Genomic DNA, 20,610 nt, shown 5'->3' with positions numbered 1-20,610 from the left:
TAATTTAGTTCCTATTGCCATGTAATTTATTTTTCACCATATAAGCACTTTAATAAAATAATTCATTATAATGACTTATTTCATGCATATCACTTCTCTTGTTTCAATTATAAATTTCACAAAGCTTACAATTTAATCCTTAACATATTGAAGGTTCATTATTTACTATAATTTCACCTTAACATTACTTTGTAATCAATTCACTATTTTATTTAAACTCTTTATCATAAATCTCAACCGCATATTTGTTTCACTGAAAACAACTTTTATAAAATATTTTCAAGAAATTTGTCAAATAACAGAAAGTATTTTACACAGATTCATCAAAATACCAAAAAATATTAGATTTTCCAGAAAAACAAGTCATTTTTCGGAATCATTTTCAATGAATCAAACGAAGGCTAAGTTATATTTATTTGAGTAAAAAGCCCTAATGTTATAGACCTAAAGCAATATGTTTTAAGGATTACATGATGTGTTAAGCTTAAAAAAACTCACTAAGTTATATTTATTATTTCAGAACCTATAAAATTAAAATTTTAGTTTTTTTCTTTTTAAAACTTATAAAATTTTAAATTAATACATAGTAAAATTGCACTTTACCCTCTTCCAAAATGATAAAATTTTGTTTTAATCATTTAAAAATTATAAAAATATAAATTATTTAAATGATAAAAACCCAACCCCTCCAAAAAAGTCTCTGCCTTCTACCCTGGAACCTACCAGCAAGCTAAAGATAGAGTTTTCAAAACGGGATTGGACCAACTAGTACCCTAGTCTAGAATAAATTAAAAGATTAATTTATCACAAATCAATACAGGCTGATTTAACTAAACATTATAAAATTTTATTTAATTTAAACCGAATATATGAATCAAACTAAAAATAATGACTTAATCAATTTGACCATTTAAAAAAAAAACATTAGTCAAAGACTATATAGATTGCAATTTTTTTCCACACGTAAGCTCATAGAAGAACCAAGTCAATGCATTATTAATATTTTTTTTAGCAAACAGTAATTGAAACGAGTGGATGAGCATGAAATTGAAAAGTCAAGTCATTTTCTTCTCTTCGAGAGCCCTTTTCTATGACCGGAACAAAACGACAACGTTCCGAATAATTGAAATGGAAATACACTACCCTTTGAAAGTAACCCTTCGATGTAATACTTTACGTCTTAAAAATAGATTATTCGAATATTGGAATAATAAGTTTCAATTTATGAATTAATAGTTATAAAATATTTATAATTTTGATTATTTATAAAGAATTATAACATACTTGAATTTGGAATTTTTCAGATTTAGATAATTGAAAATTTTGAGATTGATTTTCTTTGCCGATACAAATACTCGACGAAAAATAGTATTGAATTAGAATTTAGATAATAATACTCGAATAGGTTTGAATAATTAAAAAAGACGTAATGATTTACTTGGTCCTTCAATTTAAAAAATAATAATTTTAGCCCTCCATTTAATTTTCACCTTTTGAACTTATATCATTTGTCAAATCACATAAAAATAGACAAAAAAATTAATGTTTATTAACTTTATTGATGTCTTTACTACCTAAAAAAAAATATCCACTAAATCTTAATTCGATAAAAAATATGAATCTAAACATGTTTAAATGCGTAACATCTATTTTTAGTGAATTACAAATAATTTAAACATTGAATAAAATATAACTCCTAAAATAAAAATATTCTCTTATATTATTTGTTTTCATTGGATTTTGTAGTCAAAGTAGTATATCTTTTAAACTATACGTAAAGTGTGTTAATTTTGTTTATTTCTTTTTAAAAGAATTGGAAAATTTTCCTTTTGACCCCGTCAAATTGTACTTTCAGAATTAACGGATAGCATGTGGTTCATTGAAAATTCATCTTTTAGAACATTCCAACCTTTTTCTTTTCCCAATGATTTGAAGAGAATATTCCAATTTTTAGTATTTTGCTAAATACAAATATCTATTTAGCACTATTAACTAGATCTGTTCATGAGCCCGATTACTTGCTCAAACTTGAAATTTCGCTCGAAAAATAAACTTGAGTGAAAAATTAAGTTTATTTAAATTATAGGTCAAGCTTGGGTTTTGAGCATTCAATGTTCGAGCGCGACTTGACTTTTTTTTTTATGTTTGTAATTTTTATATATTATGTAATTTATAACACAAAAATTAAATTTATACTATAAAGTAAACATAAAAAATTGCTAAAATGATTATATATAAAATTTTAATAAATAAAAATATAAAAATTAAAAATAATATAAATTATAATTTAATTTTAAAAAATACATACGAATCTAAAATGAATTTGAGTTTACTGTTTACAAATATAGATGGACTTAAACAAATTTCGAATTGAACTAAACTTGAATGAGAATAAAGTGTATTAATACTATTCCCAAATTTACCCATGAACACCTCTATTGTTACTGAAATATTAACATAGAAATTTTGTTGATGGTAGCCCAAATAATTTTGTTACGATAAAGCTAGTACTTTTATTAATTTGAACTTACCAAGTTTGACACTCATTTCTAATGCGGTCATTGTGTTATTTTTTGTCTAATTTAGTACATGTATTGGATAAAAGTTATACATTTTGATGCTTGAAGATAACGATGTTAATTTTTTAGTGTTTGATTCAGATTTAGGGTTGATTTGATGAAAGTTAATTGTTAATATTATTATTATTATTATTATTATCAATTTTCATCAAATCAACTCTAAAACCCGAATTAAATATTAAAAGGTTAACATTGTTATCTTCAAATACTAATATGTATAACTTCTATCAAAAAAATGACATATATACCGTATTAGAAAAAAGTGTCAAATTCAGGTACCAAAATATGCATTAAGCCAATGTCAAATTAAAAAAAATTACATCTCAAATTTGAGTGAATACAAGGGCTAAAACCATAGTCGGACTTTTTAAAAAATATATATGGTTACATATATTTAAAAATCTTACTTCTGTCTAATTTAAAATACTCCAATTGCAAATTGCAATGCTCCCCCCACCCTGAATGCATTCCTCACTCAAATGTGAAGGGCCAGTTTCGTTTTTGTTGATACAAAGAGGAGGTTGTGACAGTTTACGACCATTCTTTTGGAAGGTGGAGAGCCGTAAAAAGGTAAAGATGATCGGAATATGGATGCCGAAAGATTTAGAGAGGAGAGGAGAGAGTTACTAGAAAAAAACCATTTTGATAGCTTCCATCAAAGCATCATAAGTTCACATTTTAACTCAAAAGAACATGGTAAACGTATCCCCGATCCAACAACTCCATTTTCAGAATGGAAAGCTCAATCAATTACCTCATCGAGAAGTCGGGTATGATCGGAAAAGATAACAACGATTTCATCATTGTATGCAAGATAAAATAAATACAAACAAATGGTCCCTCAAGTTTCTCCAAATAACAGATAAAGTCTCATACCCACCATCCGTTTAAAACTATAACTAAGGAGAGAACTAGGCTACTTTCCTCATTGCTGATTGCTATTTGATTGATCAAACTAAAATATTACACTGCTAAAATGTTCGAAATTGCTAACGATTCAAAATGCCTACCGAATAGATGTCAAATATTGTTCTTATCAATCTAACTCTATCCTAACCTAACGATTTTAAGATCATAAGGAAAAACACTCACCCTGGTCTAGGATTTTTCTTCTTCGGATGGAGAGGACGGGTGTCCAGGGATGGAATCGACGAAAAATTCTTCCACTGAAACAAAGTAGATCCATCAGTGCTGGTCAAACACACATAAATAGAGTATACCTGAACAGGTAAATGTTAACAACCCAAAGACATTTTAAATGGTGAAATTAGTCCAAATTTAAAAAAAGTTGGCATTTACTGAAAAATTTCATTTACTGTTAGAATAGTTTAAAATTTGAAAGCTTTTTATAGTTCTGCAAATAAAATCTTTTGTTTGGAGTTAAACTGCAAATGAAAAAATAATTTTCATGTAATTTTTTTAATAATACAAAGATTAAATTGATGCATTTAATAGTAGAGGGACTATTATCCAGTCCATATAATAGAGGGACTTGATAGGTAGTTTCACCCATTTTAAATGCACATAGGAAACTTAAGGTAAAATCATATTTGATGCTAGTTAAATTGTCTAATATGTTAATTGACAGAAATAATATCACAAAGTTCGTAACTATCTAAGCAAGATTCAACATCCTCTAATGATTCAAAATAGACATTGAGGTAAACATTATCATGAAATGTCATTACCTATATCCTCTTGCTCCGAAGAATCAAGCAAAATTTCTGAATCAGAGGGAAGAAAAGGAGAACCGGGATAGTTTCCGAGGGCTCCTAAATCTGTAACAATTCCAAGGGCAAAGATTTTATGAGAACAAGCTTCATAAAGGAAAAGAATAATAAAGTAACAAAACATGCTAGGTTCCTGAAATGATGATTTCAAGAGTCAACGCTGAAGAATTTCACAAATTATTAACAACAAAAAGTCGAAAAGCAAACATAAAAGCACGAGTCTCCAGATGCATGTGTGCGAGAGAGAGAGAGAGATGAAAGCAACATAAACGACAAAATTTTACTTGAATATCTTAGTGTGGGTCTCATTGCCACAACTTACCTCCCAAGTTGGACAAGTCTGCTGTCAAATCCGTGAGACTGAAATTCCACTGAATCTGATCAAGGGTTCTAAAGGAATCTCTAGAATTCCCAGCTCCATTATCAGGTCCCAGCTGCAATCCTACTGAACTTGCCACATCTGTTGTGAAGGCTGAATCAAGTACTGATGTGTCGACTCCCATCCCTGACATGTCTGATATAGTGAATGGGAAATTCCCATTGGATGCCACTGATATCTCTGACATAGATGGCATGGGAGTAGTTGGATGAACTGCAGCTATTGCATCACCAGCATTGTTGTCCATCACCATGCTAGAATAAAGAGAATCAGTTACCATTAGCTTGACTTCCGCAGAGCAAAATACTTGACCAGAAATAAAAAAAATTTTGAAGCAAGAACCAATGCACAACAAAGAGGGGTAAGATAGAGATAATGTGAAGGCCTCAATACCTAAACATTCTTTAATAATGTAGGAGTAAAAGTTATTCATCTAGTTAACCTAAAACATCTTAGGATTACAGTTTAGATGAATATAATTGATGTTAAAATGGTGTGATAACACCATAACACGATCACGCATTTGTTACAAATCTGATCAAGTAGCCATTTCATCCCCCAAAAAAAGGGAGAAATAAAAGAGGCAGATGATTACATTTGCAAGCAGTAAAATCATTAATTAGGCAAGTTCACATCAAAGCAGTATCATAATTTATAGGATGGAGATAATGAAAAATAAAGAAGAAAAGCACCTTCACAATTATTGAACAGCAAATATTTGTGAATATAATAGCCAATTAATAGCAGATTGATATGAAGATGGTCAAGTTCTCACTCATTCCCAGAATTCATCCGCATAGGTTGAAAATTGCCTGGAGCAGGGACTCCATTGACCACGTGACAGCTTGATATACCCATGGAGTCAATATGAGGTTGCCCTGAAGCAGGAATTGGAGGTTGTTGTAGTACAGGGTATCCCATTGGTAAGTTGTTAACTGCACTGCAAAGTAGTTGTTGAATAACCATGATTGTAACATAAACGTGTGGACCAAATAGTCGTAACTCCTACAACAAACTTTCTGCTCGAAAGTATATTTCAGTACAGATCCCAAAGAAGAGTTGTGATATGGTTTAATTTCCCTATCCCTCTCAACGGTTTTTCTCTCATTCCATTTGAGAAAAGAATTGTAAACTGGCTGAATTAAAGTAGTCAAGTTTTATAAACAACTAAATAGATACCATATCAAGAGAAGATTATAAACATCTAATTTTGAAATTATTAGTATAAAGTGAATCACAGTACAATCCTAGATATTTATCGTGTTTCAAAATGAAATAGCAATGGTAATCCCCTTAATATTTCTTAACCGTTGTCATGCAATTAGACTTGATGGTTCAAGTAGGGTCAGCATCAACATGTCTAACTTAAAATCATGATAACTTTGCAATATAACTAAAATAATAGAAGCTTGTGTCCATCATTTGTATAAAGTCAGAACTTACCAGGCATGGGATGAATCCCATTTGGTATTGGGACCAGAGGAACCTTTGGAGGCACAGGATATTTCATCAGATGATATTGATGCTCAAGCAAATGGTTGAATAAAATTATTTGCTTCTTTAACTTCAGCCTTACATAATAGGCACTGAAAAAATCAGCATTTTCCTCTTCCAGCTTCTGCCATACTGAATAAACAATAATAGTGAAGAGACCAACTGAATGAGTTTCGACACTCTTAACACTGCTGAACAAGAAACATATTCAACAAGCGGCTTAGATTTCACTAATTCAAAGAAATCATAATTGTAGATTGGTTTTTATTTTTCTTTTATAACATGTTCTAGTTTCACATGCACATGCAGTACGTTTTATTGAAAATTCCAAATAACAGAAATGCATATACAGACTAATAGAAAGATTTCAGTAAAGCATACCTAAAGTTGTAAATCCAGGGTCTATCCTTGCTCGAGTCAGGAGGGTTTTGACAACCTCATCTCTAGTCATGTACAGTTGTAAGCATCTTTCAATTAAATTCTGGACCTGGAACAATCAGTTTATGTAATTTAAGAATCAGTAATTAAAAAAATATAATATAAAAGTCCCTTCACCGTGAAAAATGAAAGGATATAAATAAATGAAATATAAAAAAGGAATCAGTTTCTAACAAGTTCAATATCTTGGCGTGAAACTTTTCTGCCATCATTGTTTGAAGCCGATAAAGAACCAGAATCTGCTAAGGGGCCATCTGCTGCTTGATTGTTTTGCTGTTCTGTTTTAGGTTCATGCAAAGCATGAGTTGAGGGTTTTATGTCTTGTGTGCTCTGCAAAAAATAAAATTTATCTTCAAATTAGCATCAAGGACAAAACGGTAAGCAGATTCATGCATCAAACAAAAAGGCTGTAAAGTATAAACTGTTATTTTCTATGTTACTTTGGGAGAAAAGAACTACAACTCAACGCAATGACTGTTTAGCTCACACCAATAGACCAATTATTTAAATATAGAATTACTTATCAAAAGAGAAAAACACCTGTAAGTTCTTCATTCCAACTGAAAGCCAATTGCCAGCATCTCTTTGCTCAGCTCTGATGCTCCCCGCCTAAGGTCACATAACTCATAAACATCAAAATGCCAACCTGAGAAGAAATTTACCAAAATAATTCACAAGGCCGTGAGCCAAAATGCACTGTGAAAAGAACAGCTCCTGATTAAGTAATATGAATTTGTGGTAGATGAAAACCAAAACTTATGTTCACAATGAAACAATAATCTACCTGAAATAGCACTTATTGAGATTAGAATCTTTTACCAAAACAAAGGAATATACACATTTTTAGAACTCCAAGTGACGTCCCAAATTTAAACAAGTTTAGTCATTTTAAGTGCAAGCAAACACGTCTACCAAATCAATAATTAGATTAGATAACATTAATTCCAAAAAGACCCTACCGAGTACAACCTTCTTCAAATTCACGTCGCAAAAAATCAACAGAGAGAACGAATCCGTGTTTCATTACTTAGAAATAATTATAAACAACTAAAATCCTTTACTTTCTCTTGATTCTTCTAGTTGTTTTCATATACAAATTATGAAACAAAAAGGAACCAAGTCCATAGCTTTTTTCATAGCAGACTTCCCCCCTATAGCTAAAAACAGCAAGCAAATTACAGTCAATTTCAATTATGCTCCGTTCGGAAACTTGGATTTAAATTTCATAATAGTAAATCGTAAGAACGAAATACATATATTATAAACAATTTAGTTAGAATTCAATATAATATATTGAAAGGTATAAAAACATGTATTTATCAAATCTAAAAATATTTTAAGAATTTCAAATTCATTACTATATAACCATCTAACAAATTCGTAGATTTGACATTTTAAAATAATTTACTACTCAATTTTCCTACTTATAAATTCCAAATTCTAAATTCCAAATTCTCAAACACTACCCAAAATCCTGGAAAAACATTTAGGACATTAAGATACTATAAACAAGAACCACGAACTTCAATTTAGCGGAACTAAAAAAAAAATTAAATAAAGATCTAGTTGAATTTACCTTACAACCAGAGTTGCCGACTCTTGAAAACGCGCAAAAACAAAGAAATTCAATATACAGAAAAAAATGCTTGGAATTTTTCACTGCAAGAAACAACTACAAATCCAGAAGTCACTTAAAACCGTATAGTTTCAAGGATTACTAAAAAATGAAGATTCTCGATTGAAGCTGAAGTGCAAGTGCTTAGGATTTGAAGATATTTAAAGTGAACTAAGAGGAGCAAATTGGAAAATTATAAAAAAAGGGAGAAAAAATGAAAATTGGGTGAAAATATATATTAGTCGTCGAAGTTCTGTAAGTGAGTTTTTGCTATGGCCGCATTTTATGCTTTTGATTTTTCTGGTAATTAAAAGAAAATTAAAAAGCGCCAAATTGGGGGAGAAACAATGACGTTAGACAATAAAAAGAGGTCTATTTTTTTCTTAGTCCCTGTATTTTTAGATGTTTAAAGTTTAATTCTTTTACTTTAATTTTCAAGGGTTTAATCCATTTACCCTTTTAATTTACAAATGTACATTTGAAAAGAACTTTGTTATACCCTTGCACCTCGGAAACACTTCTAAATACAACACTCATTAGGGCCTCACTTATCCCTTTAGGACATCCCTTGAGAAATACTCTTCGATTTAGCCCTTGTGCGGATCTCACTCACTAACCGTTATCTTTAACTTCAGCCATCACGTCTCATTCGAAACGATTAAAAAAAAAATCCAATCGCTACCCTACTTAGGACTTATAGTGGCAGCCCACTTGACTACTTGTCCCTAATCCACTAATAGAAACTCAACAACTGTCATTTAGGAACTGTAAATAACGGTATAAAAAGCTCATTGCTCCCGCATAAGGGGAGATTCTCTCATTCCTTCTCCGACTCTCTCTCTCTAAATTCTAATCTCCTTCCCTCAAAACACTGACTAGTGTGGCTCTTTGCCTTGCACTGAGCGAGATGAACCGCCCAACTTAACTTCCATCTCCACTTTGTTAGACTCAGAGCTCAACAAATGTCAAAAGACTTTCGTTAAATTAGATATTAGGTGATAATATTTGATTATCGAATGGTGAGTTTTGATAAAAAAATGAATAAGAAACAAATAATAGTTTAATAGTTTATCAGATACTAAGAGTCAAATTTTAATGAAAAATGAAAAATGTATTAACTAACATTGTTTTTTAATATGTTAATAGTTTCAATTAAAACAAACTCAAAATTAAATAATTAATTAAACTCATACTAATTATAACCTGAACAAATCTAAAGGAGAACTCTTACATGCATAGGGTGGGACTCGAACTTGAAATCTCAAAAATTTCAAGACTTCAGCCTTACGATTGGGCTAAAACTGTATAAATTTTTAATTAAGATCAATCTTAGATTTAACCCCCCTGAGAAGTCATGAGCATTTGAATAAATAAATAAGGGATAAAGAAACATTTAGTCTCTAAGCTTAGTAACTTTCTCCACATTGGTCATTGAATGTATTTTGTCCACATTACTCTCAAATTTGGCAGCTTTTTTTAATTTGATCCCTGAACGTGGATTTCGTTAAGGTATAACGATGTTTCATTCTGAGATTATATTGTGTCATCACTTGAAAAGTTTTAGAGTTTTTATTTTTAAAAAGTATTTTATATAATTTTTAAATTTCTTAAAAAGTAATAATGTGACACAATTTTAGAATACCACCTCGTTACACTATAACAAAATTGAAGTTTAGGAGCCAAATTGGGGAAAGCTTCCAAGTTTCAGAACTAATATGGACCAAAAATTTTAAGGATCGAATTGAAAAGAATCATCAATTTCAAGGACTAAATATTAATTTATTCCAATAAATAATGAGACGGTATGGGGAGACCTGTGGCCTTCGTATTCCCAATTAAGGGAGACTTAAGAAAAAATTGACAAAAAAAGACTTAATGAAAATTTCAAGTTGTCAATTGTTGTTTTACGGGTATTTCCCTGTCATACGTAACATGCTGGTCTTCATAATTGCATACCTTTTTGTTCGGTTTGACATTTTCCCAATAATTAAATTTAAGGGTAAACTGCACCTAAGGTCACTAAATTATTAGTAAGTTTACGTTTTAGTCACTCAACTTCAAAAAGTTACAGCTAAACTATTCAAAAGTTTTCATTTAAGTCATTAGATTATTAAAATTGTTGTCTATGGCCTTCTCTATTTGTATCGCCCGCACAAATCAAAAACTTTTTCCCCCTTCTCTTCTATAATTTAGGTTCTTTTTTTTTATTTATGAAATAGCTTTGAACGTCATGAATCTGTGAACCAAAATCTAAACAGTTTTCTTCTCCGATCTCTGCCATAGATCATCAGATCGGCTTTGATCTAAGGTATGTTCTTCTACTAATAAATGGATACTGATCCACTGAATCAATTGTCAAATCGTCACTTAGTGCTCGCTAGCCAAACTTTTTTTTTAAAACAAAGACCTTAACAACCAAATGATTTAAATAAAAACTTTCGAATAGTTCAATAACTATTTCTTAACTTTTTTAAATTGAATTACCAATACGTAAAATTACTAATAGTTTAATAATCTTATGTGGAGTTTACCGGTCAATATCTTTGAATAAAGGAAAACTTATTTAAACTTTGTTTTCTTTTTATTTACAAAATTCAAACCTCAAACATTACTTGATGACTATCGATAGAGTCAATAATTAAATCAGTCAAACCATTAATTTTCAATTCAATCTTTAAAAAAAATATTTAATTTTTTTAAAAAATTCATTAAAAAAATCTAGATGAAAATATTAAACGCAAATAAATAATAAAATTAAATATGCAAATTATTTTAATTTTGGTTTAAAAAATTTTAATTGATTTTTTACGGATTTAATCACTTTTTGAATTTATAGTACTAAGGGAGTCTATTTGATTTTAACAATGTGGTCCCTTGGAAAATCTTTGAGTCCCATCAAGTGGATCCTTGATTTATGAATGAAATCTCCTAGTCCTAGATATTATTTTGCCTCTTCAATTGGCTAGGAGCCTCCATCACACTACAAAATAGGACCACACCCAAAGTTTTACAATATTTTTATCATATTATAAAAATTTTTTCATTCTTTTTGGGAAAATATTAAAAAAAATTATTGCAATGTTTATAAAATTGAATTGGTGATTGAACTGATTAAATTATAGATTTGATAAAAAAATATTAAAAATTTTAGTTCAAGCGATTAGTGATGATTCAATGCCATCTATTGATCCATATCCCGATCGATTCCCAGTTCGATTAGTCGGTATAAATCAGTTCCAATATTGCTGCATTGGTTTTACTTTAAAACAATCCATTTTCATTTTTTCAAATAAAAATAAATTTATATATTTTTATTAATTTAATTTGATAAATAATTGTCAGTAATGCAAAATGGCATATCCCACGTTGATTGAGGAAAAGCTTATAAGAGAGTTTAAATATAATATTATCTCTTACTTTCATTGAGTAATTGGGGTCGTTGCTGCTTGGTTTGGTCTGTGCACTTATTTCTTTTTAGATAAAGTTTTTACTATTTTTCTTTAAAAAATATATTTTTTCTTTTAATAGTTTTTCATTTTGAAGCCGTTACAAATTTGAAAAAGTTCGTTTTTGGCCGTTGGATTGACCTTGCAAATTACTGTATTGCCCCTTCTGAATATCCTATAAATTGCATAGATATTCTCCTTTTTATACAGAACAATACACAACAACAACCTATCTTTCTCCCATAGCTCACTTGTTTCTTTTCAGTATATTTTTCGGTCATTTTTTCAGCTCTATTTTTCGGTTATTTTTCTATTTCTTTGAGAAGAGAAACACCAATTTTGTTCTATCTTCTTTATTCGAGTGTACGAATATTAAGGTACTGTGTTAACCTTGGGGGTGACGTCCACTATACAATTATATCGATCAAGGAAAATTTGCTTCTAAGGCAGTGATTCTTCTACGTCACAGTTATTATTTCATTTATTTACACACGATTTATTTATCTAATCAATGCTAACAATTTTATTTTGCAGTAGTATATTTCCTACAATAATGACTTGATTATTATAATCTAAAATATTCTTTAAATGCACGTGCTTGATTAAGTTTGTGTCACTCATCAATCGAATCCCAACTTAGTTGAGAAAAGTTGAGAAATTACCAAAAACACATTTTTTTACAAAGTGTATTTTGAGTTTTTTTTACATTTTACATAAAATATAGAAATATAAGCTTATGATGAGATTTAAACCTAAATCACATGGATGAAGGAAGTCAGTAACCCCCATAAAATGGGAAATTACTTTTTTAAGCCCTAAAGAATTATAAAATTTTAAGTTAATATGTGGTAAAATTATAGTTTGACCCCTAAAAATATTAGAATTTCAATTTAATATTTTTTGAAAACCATAAAGATATAAACCATTATAAGAATAAAATTATATTTTAACTCTTATAGAAATAAATAATTTAATCTCAAACCCTTAAAAATAATTTTGGCTTCTCCCTTTCTAAAATACCATAATTTTTTACATCCATTTTAATTGAAGCATATTAGTTTTAAATATAAGTTTTTTTATAAATATTTTTATTACATAAATATTTTTATTTAGATAGTAAATGTACCCTAATCTAATTCAATTTTAGTATTGAATTTTAAAAATCAAATAAGAAGAATACATAATAATTTTACACATGAATTAAAATATAAATTAAAACACTCAATTGAATCTTAGCTTGTTTAGCATAGGCATTATTGTCAATACAAGAGGACGTGGGTTCGAGTGCGATAAAGCATATTATCGTCCTATTTATGGGTTGAAGAGGGGCTATGAGTAGTTCTAGGCATTGTGTCAAAAAAAATAATTGGATTTTATAATAAGATTTGTTCAAATATATATATAAATTAAAATATAAAAATATCCAATCAAACAAAAATCAAAGCAATAAGACATTGAGTAAAAAAAAATTAAAAATGCCTAATTTTTTAAATTATAGATTCTTCATTTTATAAAACTTTAAAACACATAATTTAATTTAATAACTATTTTTATAGATTTTAATTTTAATTTTAATTTAATTTAATCTTATAAAAATTAATATAAATGACTCCGTGTCAAAATTTATTGTATTAACAAAAGGATAAATATCAAAATTATACTTAAAATTTTTAGTCAGTATTTAATTTAATATGTGAACTATTATTTTATGTAATTATATATATGAAATTTTTATTGTGGTTCAAATGCATATATAAAACTTTAGTTTTGATTTAATTGTATACATTTAAAAAAATACATTATTATTTTTTATTTTGAATAAGTATACTTATTTGTGTATGCAATATGTAAACATAAAATTATTTATATCGATAATACTGTTAGTTGTGAAAATTGAATCAAATTAAAATGTTATGTATAATAGGGTTGGGTCGGGTTCGATCTAGGCTTAATCATGGTATTAACACACTCTATGCTTGCTTAAGCCCAGCTCAACCCGAAATATAAGCCTAAAATTTTGTCAAGCTTCGCCAATATTCATGATGGCTAACCCAAGTTCATTTTAGATCTGTCCATATTATAGTTTTGTTTTTTTAATATTTATAATTTTATTTATTAAAAATTTATATATAGGCAACTTAACAGTTGATTTAATATTTACACTATAATATTATATTTTGCATATTACTATAGAATTAATTTTTAAATATTGTAAATTACACAATATATAAAAGGCTTAATACATTATTTGGTATCTGAGTTTGACACTTTTTTTTTCTAATGTGGTACGTATGTTCTTTTTTGGCCCAATGTATTTGAAAAAAGTTATACATTTTGATACTTGAAGCTAACGATATTAGTTTTTTTTATGTTTTATTCGGGTTTTAGAATTGATTTGATGAAAGTTAATTAAATTTTCATCCAATCAGCCTGATACGGGGTTGCGCGCGGACCAAGATCGAGTTGCCAAGTCACGAGAAACTCCTACGAAAACCCTAAACAATTAGATCTGAAACGAAACAGAAAATTAAAAGATTAGATTTTTGAATTTTCAGATCTGAAATAAAATCCCCAAATCAGCAAAGAATCAAATTGAGAATAGAAATAAGTGTTAGGGTTCTTGAAACCCTCAAGGAGATTGTGATTCTGCCCAATTGAACACCAAGATAGTTTTCCCCAAATTTCGACAATCTAATTTCATCCAAAAAGAGTATGGAAAAACCCTAGAAATTGGGGATTTTTGGGCTGATTCCTTAAGATAGAAAAAGGTTGAAAACACAATAAGAACAGAAAATAGATTAGATAATGATTCAGCACAAGTAGAAATAAAGAAAGAATTGACAGTAAGAAATTAAAAGATAAGTCCTAAGAAGCCTTGAAATCTCGAAAGATCTCACAACTCCCTTCAAACGGCTCTAATCTCCCCTCCAAAGAATATCAATGGCAAGAAGAAGGTTGAAGATGGCTCCCACAATCAAAAAGATTGTTAAAACAACTTCTAAAGAAAACTCAAGAGAAAATCCTTGAAGAACTCAAAGAGAATTTTCACTCAAATCAAATATGAAATTTTCAATGTAATTGTAATGTTATGTAGGGTGGCTGGCCAAGCCATATAAATAGGCCTTTCAAATGTTTTCCTAATTTAATTAGAACACTAAAACTAAAACTAAAAAAAAACTCCTAATTATTTTAATATGGAAATTCGGCCAAGGGTCTTTTATTTGGGACTCTTGGACTGAATATAAAAATTTAAACTAAATAAAATAAATAAATAAATAAATAAAAATAAAACTTTACAACTTGGGCCACTTTGACAATTTGGCCTGATTTTCAACTAAGTATGGGTGGATTTCTTGATTGGGCTTGGAATCTTCTTATTGGGCCTCGCCTTCAAGAATTTGGGCTTTTGTGACTCGTATCATTCCCCCCTTCCTCAAAAGATTCGTCCTCGAATCTGAAAAATCAAATGAACTCGACTTTCCTCTATCGAACGGGAGTAATGGCAATTGAGTCCACTGAAAAGAATAGCCATGAAATAGTAAATAGCAACACAAACAAGCTTGTAGTCCAATTATAAGCATAATAGAACAGGTATAACGCAAGTGAATGGACAGATTCAGATTACCATGCAAACAATCTAATTTACTCACCACTGCCTCGTCAAATATTTGAAACAAAGATGGACATGTTTTAAGGCATTCAGTCGTCTCACATTGTTCCCACAAACCATGAATAAATTGCGAGTAATAAATCAAATGGTAAACATAATCGTCACAAGTAGGTATTTGAAAAGATTCACATGGTTCACAGAGTTGCATAATCATACCATGCATTAATCGACGGTCTATAGATTCACTCACACATGCATTATCAAAAACAAGAATCTTTTATCAACCATCAAAACAGATAGATCATCAATAAATAAAATAGGACAGTCAAGCACGTTTCGATCTAAGTGTTCATCAACACGATCTTTATCACTATCCGAGGAGTACAAAAGTGTTTCAAAGGTTTCAAGCATCTTACCTCGATAAGCAGAAGAATAAGGGTCGATTTTACCTTTTTCATTTAAAACAAACCTTCGCTCATCGGGGGCATAGTGTAGTCGAATCTCCGTTGTTGAGTTAACCTTTGTCAAATGGAACTCAAACTTCATGTACAACCACATAAACTGTTTAAGGCACGAATATAAATTGAAAACAAATTTGGAAAATTTCGTTACCTTATTCTCCAAAACAGATTTGGACAAATTCGAGGATTTTACACAAGGTAAATCAAGAGAATAACAAATCACGCTTCTTTTCGTAATGACTTTATCAACCACAATCGAAGAGTAACAATTAATCGGATCAAAATGAGGGGATCTTTTAAGAACTAAGTCACCAAAAGTTTTATTAATAATTTTCAAATCTGCACTGGACTCGGTTTCTAAAATTTCCTTACCTCGCTTACCTTCGGGATCATGTAGTGTGATTTCATCTTTGCCTAAGTTGATCGTATGAAAGCGTCTTTTATTTGAGAGGTATTGAGGTTGAAAGTTATCTTTCGATCTTTCAGGAACCTGAAAAGTAGCAACACAAGAAAAATTCATATCTTGGTTAGTGGAAACATTCCTCACTAGCCTTTCCTCGTCTTTTTCTTTTGTTTCTTTTTCTAACTCATTTCCTCTTCTTTCTTCAACTTCTTTTTCAAATTTCTTTTCTGTTTCACATTCCTTTTCACTCTCAATCTCTTTTTGCTCTTTTTCATTCTCTTTTTCTTTTTCCTCACTTGTTTTAACAGAATTTCTCAGTTTGATTTGGTCCTCATGGACTTGTTCCGGAGTGAGCGGCACTAAGGTAAGTTTCTTTCCTTGATGCTTGAAGGAATACCTATTGGTACGACCATCGTGAGTGACTTTTCGATCCAGTTGCCACGGTTCTCCTAGCAACAAATGGCAGGCTTGAATAGGCATTACGTCGCACACAACTTCGTCTTGATACTTACCGATAGAAAATGCGATGCGCACTTGTTGAGTGACCCTAAATTGGCCTTCGTTGCTAAGCCCTTGTAGTTGATAAGGTTGTGGATGCTTGGTAGTGGTTAAGCAAAGCTTTTCCACCATCGTCGTGCTGGCTATGTTCGAGCAACTTTCACCATCAATAATAACTTTACAAAGCTTACCTTGTACGTGGCAGCGAGTATGAAAGAGATGTTCTCGTTGCTGCTCGCTCTTTGGTTTTGCCAAAGATGATTGTCCACGATCATGAAAATCATCATCCATTCTAGTGACACGTCGAGGGCCGCGCTTCTGGGGTTGGTTATCCCTATCTTCTTTGATTGGATTTCGATATTGAGGTTCTTGATTCAATTGCACCTCATTGATGGTAGCAGTCAAAGCTCGAAGTGCAGCAGCCTGTTCGTCCAACTGTTGTTGGAATTTTTTAAATATGTCACTAGTATTATCACCTGTAGACATTTTTTTTAAAACCTGCAAAACACTCAACACTCAAAAATAAAAGTTATCAAACCTCACCGTTAATCACTCAAAAAGAAAAAATCAAATTCTCAATGAGGTCGAATTCAATCTTGTGAGTTCTTTATCAGAGTTTATATCAACCAATTAGAGAGTGTGAACCAAACTACCAAAGAATCCTAATTTGCACTAGGATGCCAAAAACTGACGAGACACCAATTGATTCGTGTTGCACCGAGGAAGAAGTTGTGCACACGTTTAAATCCTACTAACACAAGAAACAAGAAGGTGTTAGATAACGTAAAGGAAGAATAAAGGGAAACAAATGAAAACCTACAGCTAAGAATCAATAAAAATTGCTGAAAACAGAAAACCCAAAAAACTGCGGAGTAACTTGACAACTTCGTTCGAGGTGTTCCCGATCTCCAAAAATCACGAAATTAAATCTGGAGTGTCCTTATATATTGAATTTTTGATCTGGAAATTTTGGGCACCAAATTCAACCCGCTGAATATTTTTTTAATTTTTTATTGGATTTCGTCTTTTTTCAATTTTTTGACTTTTTCGACTTATTTTTTGCGGGAAATATTTTTGTATATTCAATAACAGTGCCAAAAATATGTATGTAAAATTTCAGATCAATCAGAAAACGTTTACCCACTCAAATGAATTTTTTTCGAAAATTTTTCTGGGTAAAACTGCTGTTTGTAATTTAAAAAATAGAGATCAATTTAGAAATCAACCAAGAACACCCAAAACGCCCAAAATCTGATACCAAATGATACGGGGTTGCGCGCGGACCAAGATCGAGTTGCCAAGTCACGAGAAACTCCTACGAAAACCCTAAACAATTAGATCTGAAACGAAACAGAAAATTAAAAGATTAGATTTTTGAATTTTCAGATCTGAAATAAAATCCCCAAATCAGCAAAGAATCAAATTGAGAATAGAAATAAGTGTTAGGGTTCTTGAAACCCTCAAGGAGATTGTGATTCTGCCCAATTGAACACCAAGATAGTTTTCCCCAAATTTCGACAATCTAATTTCATCCAAAAAGAGTATGGAAAAACCCTAGAAATTGGGGATTTTTGGGCTGATTCCTTAAGATAGAAAAAGGTTGAAAACACAATAAGAACAGAAAATAGATTAGATAATGATTCAGCACAAGTAGAAATAAAGAAAGAATTGACAGTAAGAAATTAAAAGATAAGTCCTAAGAAGCCTTGAAATCTCGAAAGATCTCACAACTCCCTTCAAACGGCTCTAATCTCCCCTCCAAAGAATATCAATGGCAAGAAGAAGGTTGAAGATGGCTCCCACAATCAAAAAGATTGTTAAAACAACTTCTAAAGAAAACTCAAGAGAAAATCCTTGAAGAACTCAAAGAGAATTTTCACTCAAATCAAATATGAAATTTTCAATGTAATTGTAATGTTATGTAGGGTGGCTGGCCAAGCCATATAAATAGGCCTTTCAAATGTTTTCCTAATTTAATTAGAACACTAAAACTAAAACTAAAAAAAAACTCCTAATTATTTTAATATGGAAATTCGGCCAAGGGTCTTTTATTTGGGACTCTTGGACTGAATATAAAAATTTAAACTAAATAAAATAAATAAATAAATAAATAAAAATAAAACTTTACAACTTGGGCCACTTTGACAATTTGGCCTGATTTTCAACTAAGTATGGGTGGATTTCTTGATTGGGCTTGGAATCTTCTTATTGGGCCTCGCCTTCAAGAATTTGGGCTTTTGTGACTCGTATCACAGCCTTAAAACCTAAAATAAATCACATCCATCGAACTATATTTGATAATTTAAACATAGAACTAAAGAAATTCACAATTAGCACTAAATTTAATCTATTAAAAAATCATGAAAATTTCAAACTTAATAATATTAATAATTTACTTTTGTCAAATCAACACTGAAACTCGAATTAAACACAAAAAAGTTAATATCATTACTGTAATACCTAAATTTTACCCGACCCTTAATAAACAGTCCAATTTTTTTTTACAAAGCTAAATCCAAAAACAAAACAATTGGCCTAGAATACATGACCCAAATAGAAATAAAACAGAGGCCCAAAATCCAATAGCCCAAAGCAGTGGCAGAAACCCTAGGGTTTCTGAGAAAAGTGTCAGCGCCGCAGCCACAAGCCTCGCACTTAGCCGCATCCCCGCTTCACCTGCATGTCAAGAAAAGAAACCAAACAGTATATGGAAAGAAGAATCAAATATTTGCAAAATCAAATCAATATGAACAGATTTATTTCTTTCTTTATATTTTTTCATTATGGCTATAAAAAAGCCATTGATACACTGTAAAAAGGATCCAAAAAAAATCAATAAGAAAAACAATTATTTTCACAGCAAAAAGACAGTTCAACATCGAGAGAGCAGAAATCGATCTAAGGTTGACATTTATTTTTTTTCTTTTTCCTTAAATCTACAGTTTTTTATCATATATTTCGATCTATATACGAAGAAAATAAATAGAAAAAAGAAAGGGACAACCTCCATTGGAACTTAGATCGCCACAGACGACCAGAAACTGAAAGGTTTCTTGAAGATTTAGGGCTTTTGCACCGGTATTTTGAAAGTCTCAGGGTTGGATTTGGGTTTAGCGGTTTCGAAAGGCACAGATCCGAAAATTTTTCTTCTCCGACCACCGCAGAAGGCGGTGCCGTCGCTAGAGACCAGTGGCTGGCGCGGTGGCCGATGACCGGTCGATGATCGGCCGATGCCGGATGAGCTGGGGCGAGAGAGCTTCTTTGAAAGGTTTTTTTGTTGTTTTTTTAAAAGGGAATGAAATGTTCTTTTTTGAACCAATTTTGGCTTAAATAGCCAATTGAAAACGGCGCTGTTTAGGCATGGGTCGACCCGACTCAGACCCAACCCGGCCTAGGATCTGCGTGTTTTTGAGCGGAGGGGCAAATTACGCTTTTAATCCCTCCGCCTTTTAAAGTTTTTACAATTAGGTTTCTTTTATTTTTTTTAATTTATCCATTTAATTTTTCTTCGATTTCAATTTAATCCTATTTGAACGACGCCATTTTGGAAGAGAAGGGATAATTTCATTTCCAGCCCCTCTGAATTATTAGTGTGTTCAACAGGGTCCTCAGTCTTCAATTATTTACGAATTTACCCTAAATTTTTGTCTACAGTTCAATTTAGTTTTTTTATTTTCTTTATTCTTTAATTAATTAATAATGTAATTATTTTATATATATATGTAATTATTTTTTTCAAAAATCTATATATGTATATATTTATCATTTTTATATGTGCACATGCGTATATAATTTTTTTCTAACAAATATTTTTTATATTTATATATATATACACGTATATATTTATTTTTAAAAAAATGCTCAAATATATTCCTATTACACATATTTTATAATATATATGTTTATATATTTCTTTCTATAAAAATTATATATAATTTGTTATATAAATTCTATAGC

General features: G+C 30.5%; 1 protein-coding gene across 2 annotated transcripts; it reads right to left on the bottom strand.

The window, feature by feature from the left end:
* Positions 1–3,304: 3,304 nt before the first annotated feature.
* LOC107945858 (uncharacterized) lies at positions 3,305–8,570 on the bottom strand. Of its 2 annotated transcripts, none has more exons than XM_016880005.2 (9): positions 8,197–8,570; positions 7,161–7,266; positions 6,795–6,950; positions 6,564–6,669; positions 6,132–6,314; positions 5,464–5,623; positions 4,632–4,942; positions 4,268–4,357; positions 3,305–3,745 (listed from the first exon to the last, which is right to left on the bottom strand). In XM_016880005.2, the coding sequence occupies exons 2-9, from the start codon at positions 7,173–7,175 to the stop codon at positions 3,678–3,680; spliced, it is 1,089 nt and encodes a 362-aa protein (XP_016735494.1). In that variant the 5' UTR covers positions 7,176–7,266; positions 8,197–8,570; the 3' UTR covers positions 3,305–3,677. The 2 variants fall into 2 exon arrangements, with proteins under 2 accessions (XP_016735494.1, XP_016735495.1); XM_016880006.2 differs by having other exon boundaries at positions 7,161–7,229; positions 8,197–8,526.
* Between the last annotated feature and the right edge of the window lie 12,040 nt (positions 8,571–20,610).

The sequence above is a fragment of the Gossypium hirsutum genome, chromosome D12 (genome assembly GCF_007990345.1).
Source record: "Gossypium hirsutum isolate 1008001.06 chromosome D12, Gossypium_hirsutum_v2.1, whole genome shotgun sequence".
Lineage (NCBI taxonomy): Eukaryota > Viridiplantae > Streptophyta > Magnoliopsida > Malvales > Malvaceae > Gossypium > Gossypium hirsutum.
The sequence above is the reverse complement of the archived record's forward strand: the minus strand, read 5'-3'. Positions and strand labels throughout refer to the sequence as shown.